Here is a 6,000-nt window from a genome sequence, read left to right on the forward strand (position 1 = left end):
ATGGATGGACGGGTGGATAGATGGATGGACATATGGATGAAGGGGGTTCTCTGGTCATTTTCAGCGAATAAAACAAATGACCGCATCCCACCGTCCATTACATGCTCAAGGCTCGGTTCTGGACTCAAGAGCCATTAGTCGAGGCATCTCGGTTCTGAACTGAAAAGCATGAACAGTGAGCCGGCAGGTAGAGCCTAATTGTCACGGTTGTCAAAGACCACCAGTACCACCGGTGATCGATTTTAACAGCGTTTGCAACGGCTTTGCCAGATAGAGGGTTGTGTTCGTGTTATGGGCATATCCGGCGATGAGCGTAAAACCTCAACAAGTGCCACACGGTCACAAACACTGTGATTTGGGTTGGCTACATCTCCCACCGCGGTGTGTGCATTTACGGAATGCTATTACCCAAGCTTTCACTGCGGTCACTAAGCCGATTATAACAACCGCTGTGACTACGCCTCACTGCTCCAAATGCTTTTTTCCACTTTTCTGCAATATGGGGTAGTCTACAAAAGTGTCACAGGAAGTGAATCTGCATTCGTTGTTGTTACACGTTTTAAGTTCAGTTTGTTGTTGCACCGTCTACGGTTTTGAAGTTAAAATGTCAAGGACTTTTGGCGTTAAAACGTCTTAAATCAACATTAAACCATGACCGCCGATGCGATGGGCGTAAAGGATGTTGGTGAACTACCTATTTATTTTAAACGTAAAACTTTTACACTTAGGTTAAATACATCACACGGAACGAGATGTAACAATCCTGTTCTAAATTAATTATCAATTAACAATTGTTTGTGTTAACAATTTTTGTCATTTCTGATTTAGATGGTGGATCCTTCTTCGAGCTGAATTGTCGCTGTTGCATATTCTACCAGATGTTAGAATGGGTCCTCACTATGAAATAATAATAATAATAATAATAATAATAATAATAATAATAATTATTATTATTATTATTATTATTATTACTATTATTATTATTATTATTGAGAATAATAAACTCGTATTGTTAATTAGTTGAAAATTATTCAATTGTTCAATTCGTTTACTCTTTAAAAAAATAATGTTTACATTTTATTTATTGATAAAGTTTAAGAAACTATTCATAAAGTGAACTTTTGGTGGAAGGAAAATAAAAAAAAACTATCAATCTTGCATTCCACTGTTTACTCACACATTTGTAGTGTCTGTTTTCCTTTGAAGGTCTTGTTTAGCGGACCTAAAGTGAAAGAAAATGTTTTCCTATTACTTAATTCAATCAGAGCAAGGCGGGCGGGGGCTTTCACGCGCGATGCATTCGGCCCCTCACTGACAGAGTCGCCTTTGTGTGCGTCTATCCTCCGCTGTCACACACTTTAATGCGAGGCTCTTTCTCTCGCATTCAATGACATTCAATAAGGGCTGAGCGAGTGAAAACCTGGTTATTTTTATATATTCTTTCCCGGGCCCGGCGGGGGCCCGCGCGCAGGAATTAATCACTGGTTTTTAACCGCACTGCCTTGAGGCTCCGACTTGGGTTTTTTTTTGTCAGCGACTAGAAATGATACATTGGCCTCAAAGTAGACACGTCCCTCACGACTTTCAGACTACACACAACCACTGCGATCGCGTGTAGTCTATAGCTTTATATTTGTTATCGTTTTTGTTTCTCTTTGTTTGTTTTTGTTAATTAGACAAACTATAAATACCTTTCCATTCACAAATAAATAATTTTTTATAAAAAAAATATATATATTTTCTATTTGATACTTTTCACATTTATTATCATTTATACGGAATACTACGCTGTTGTAAAATGTCGCTGTTTTTTTTCTAAAAATAGTTCAAGTGTGTGTCACTTTGCATATCGACAAATAGTATACTTCGATTTTTATCAACTTTAAGTGTTTCCCTGTGTGTGTCAAATGATCTGCAAAGCCTTTCCTTCGAACGTAAATCTGGGTCACCGTGACAAACATTTAGCACTTCTTGTGTTTGTTTTAGCCGTCAATAATCTGTAGAAGTGCAGGTGTATGGTTTCCTGGCAGGACCGTGTGACGTCAGTCATATGCGCCGAAGTTTTTGATGCGACTCATGTTTCCAGAAATAAGCTCATGCGGTTCTAATTATGAAATGAAAAGATATAACTAAAAGAGCAATTGTGTCCACGCGATCAATTGAGTAAAAAATGATAAAGTTTAAAATGACACTAAAGAGTTATAGAATAAAAAGGCGAAAAACTAAAAAGAGAAAAGGGGCAGTGCCGCCTCTTGCGGCGTGGGTGGGGCTGACAAGAATAGACTACATTATGCAGTTCATTTAGTTAACAAGTGAAATAATAGAGAAGCGTGCAGTGTGAATGCCCAGAGAAAAGGCACAAAACCCTATTGAGAGTCCTCAGCCGCTAGAAGCGTAACCGTCACATGGACGAACCGGGTCTCTAACTATTTAAACAGCCGCGACTTCGCATCAGCACCATTCTGCTGTCCAGCCTTGGCGAGACACACCTCACGGAGACTGAGTGAATCAAAGAAACTTGTGCACATCCTCTAAAGTTCTGCGAAAGAGAAGACACGACACTAACAAGATGCCAAGATCTTTTCTTGTGGATTCCTTGATTTTGAGGGAGGCCAACGATAAAGGGAGTGAGAACAATCCGCCGTTATTTCCGTACTCTGTGCATCCGTCTCACCCGCTCCACGGGCTCTCCACGGGTTCCTGCCACTCCAGGAAAGCGGGCTTACTGTGTTTCTGCCCGTTATGCGTCACGGCGTCACAGCTTCACCCGTCGCCTCCGGCTCTGCCTTTACTTAAGGCGTCGTTCCCAGCTTTCGGCTCCCAGTACTGTCACTCTGCGCTGTCCCGGCAACACTCATCCTCCAACGGCGTGAACCTCAACCACGCTCCCGGTTTATATCAGGCGACATATCCAGTTCCAGACCCGCGTCAGTTTCACTGCATATCGATTGGTAAGTAGTCTTGTAGTTTCATTCACCGTTAAAATTTGTGATTCACGTTCAGGCTTACACATTGTGATAACGAATAGAATAGCTATATATATGGAACTTGCTTAATTGACTTGAATTTACCATTTTGATCCTTTTTTTTTACAGAAAACAACAACCAACTTCAGAGCAGTAAGCGCATGCGCACAGCATTCACCAGCACTCAGCTCTTGGAGTTAGAGCGCGAGTTCACTTCTAACATGTACCTGTCAAGACTGCGGCGCATCGAGATCGCCACCTATCTGAACCTGTCCGAGAAGCAGGTCAAAATCTGGTTCCAAAACCGCAGAGTCAAGCACAAGAAAGAGGGGAAAAGCAGCTCACATCGCACGGGCACACACAACTGCAAGTGTTCGTCCCTGTCATCCGCCCGGTGCTCCGAGGAAGAGGATGATATGCCAATGTCACCCTCGTCATCGGGAAAAGAGGACGCAGATCTGTCCGTTAGCCCGTGAACTCTCCAACTCAAACTACGCCCACAGACAATATGCTCCACACACGTGGAATTCAGAATGCAGCCAAAAAGCGACTGTACCTGCGCGTGCCGTCAACATAGGCGGAGCCAAAGCAGGGGCCGGGGTGGCACTGGACCCCCCTGAATTCTGATTGGCCACCCCAAGTGCCCCCCCCCCCAGATGACTGACATGTCACCGCATCGCACATCTTGTTGAGAGCCTGTTGCGTTTTGTAATCGGTAATAATACTCAATGCTCAATTTCATTTAACACATGCAAGCAGCAGGCACGACGGAGAAATGTTTCCGTGTTGTGGCGAATTCCGAGTCCCCTCGTTTGCACACGCATAAAGACGCTACAGATGATATGCCGGAGTTACAGTGATTATAACGTAGTTCATTGAGCACTCTAGTTTTGTCCTAACTAGATATTTAGACATAATACTGCTGTAAATACTGCAAAGTCGTGGTCAGAGGTGAACTTCGTATAGCCAGTGTGTATTTTATTTTAAATAATCAACACCCTTGAGCCAGTGTGGCTTTGGACATAGATAATGCAGTTTGCTGTGATGGATAATTAAAACCTAGCTCTTATTTATGTATAGAAACATAAATCGACAATATAATCTGTAGCGTCTTTATGCGGATAAACGAGGGTTGTCGGAATGCCCCACAACACCGGCTGAAAGTAAAAAGTGTCGCACGTGAAATGCTACAGGCACCGTTCAGAAACTGATCAGGGGTGAGTTTCCCAAAACGTTCTTAGCGCTAAGTAGGCTACTTCGTAACCTCGTACATTTCATACGAGGTTACGAAGTACTTAGCGCTAAGAACGTTTTGGGAAACTCACCCCAGTTCAGTTAAATGTGTTCAGTTCAGTAGATATATGCAATAGGATTGTAAGATACGCCAGAAGTAGCACATCTGTGTTTTTACTTTTACATGTTGTACATTTTGCACATTGTTAAAAAACTGCAAATTTCATACACATGCGTGCTTAAAATGTACTTGATATGAAAATTATAACATTTACAGATTTTGATTGCAATTGAATGCTTTTCGTAAATATACATTGTCATAGTCTATGGACCCCCTAAAATAGCTTTGGCCACCCTCTGGCCACCCCAAGGATAAAAGTCTAGCTCCGCCACTGGCCGTCAACTGTAAATAGAAAGAAAGTTTATATAAACTGGGAGCCTGTGCGAGCCATTACCGTTGTATAATTGTATACATGTTGTATGCTTGTAGTTTTTGTTTTCAAAACGTTAAGCCTATCGTTCCGTATCCAAATACCTTTCGCGCCACCAAAAGACTTTGATATTGTATAAGTGAATCCTCCAAATGAAGAAAAAGGCTAATTAGTCTTTTGTGTCCGATTTGGAAATTCAGAGTAGTTCACGCGCTTGAGTGGAAGGTTAGCTTTGAGCCCATTTTGGGAACGGAAGTGAAATGCGCGATGTCTTCGGGTCGAATACTTTCCCGTAAACATCATCTTCATGACAGAACCTGTCATTATTTGTTCAGTGTAATGAGAATATTTATTTATTTAAAACATTATTACTGAAAATAAAGAGTATTTCTTAGTTATACATTTTGTCTCTGCCTCCAATATTTGCACGTGCACCATTTGTGCGCCACTGCGTAATCTTTAGATGCATTTATACCAAGTTCACATATCAGACAATAAGCATGCATGTAACTGTAGACCCTCAAATTATCCTCTACAGCATCATCTGGAAGACAGTACAACAGGGTAACAAAAGAGCTATGAGTTGCCTAATGTAGTAGACAGACATACAAAATTCATTATACTTTTGGGTTCCGTGTTTGTTTTGTTTTTGAGAATGAGAAACAATGAGAAACGAGAGCTTTCGCATTTTGTTCATATCCGTTTCACGCATCACCAACTGTTAACTTGAGTCCTATGTTTGACATTAAAACAGATTATATTTTGGCTAAGGATGGTGTGTAGTCTATATACACGCAGGAGGTATCCATTGTCATATCCGTGTGTGCGCTAGGCTTTATAAAGAACAAGTATTCTGTCCTTATCGTTCAGGGATAAAATCTGGTTCTTTATCGCACAATTATAGAAGTAGAAATTCCATCTATTTGTTTGAATTATATTACCAATTATAGAATACCGACGTGTGTCCAAAATTGTTTTGTTTTAAACTTTCCGTTTTCTTCTAGGTATATGTATTTGTTTTGTAGAGAAAATGCAGGGGAAATGTTCGCGCACCGAAGCATTATGTTTTTCCAAAGCAATATTAAGATGACCTGTTACAAAAGGTGTTTAATGAAAGGTAATTCTCATTGCACATTCGCTTTCCTTCGGAAACGTCGAGCCATTTCCGAACAGTCTCAGCTGCGCGAGGCGCGCGTGTTGCGCGCACGCCACTTTCTTTAAAAAACATTTAGGACCATTTAAAGGGACTTGGGACGGTTAAGGCTCGCGGGGCTCTGGGAATGAGTGAATGAGTGTCCGCCTGTGTAACTTATAGACTAATTAATAATTCTCGACAAATTAGTTTCAACGTTCATCCAGTATTTTGGGGG

The 6,000-nt window shown here is 41.3% G+C and overlaps 1 protein-coding gene across 1 annotated transcript; it reads left to right on the plus strand.

Annotated features, from left to right (window-relative positions):
* The first annotated feature begins 2,066 nt into the window (after nt 1-2,066).
* gsx1 (GS homeobox 1) lies at nt 2,067-4,932 on the plus strand. Its single transcript, XM_077011574.1, has 2 exons — nt 2,067-2,951; nt 3,096-4,932. Exons 1-2 carry the CDS (start codon nt 2,570-2,572, stop codon nt 3,440-3,442), a joined length of 729 nt encoding a protein of 242 aa, XP_076867689.1. The 5' UTR covers nt 2,067-2,569; the 3' UTR covers nt 3,443-4,932.
* Nucleotides 4,933-6,000: the final 1,068 nt, after the last annotated feature.

Source organism: Brachyhypopomus gauderio, chromosome 7 (assembly GCF_052324685.1).
Source record: "Brachyhypopomus gauderio isolate BG-103 chromosome 7, BGAUD_0.2, whole genome shotgun sequence".
Classification (NCBI taxonomy): Eukaryota; Metazoa; Chordata; class Actinopteri; order Gymnotiformes; family Hypopomidae; genus Brachyhypopomus; species Brachyhypopomus gauderio.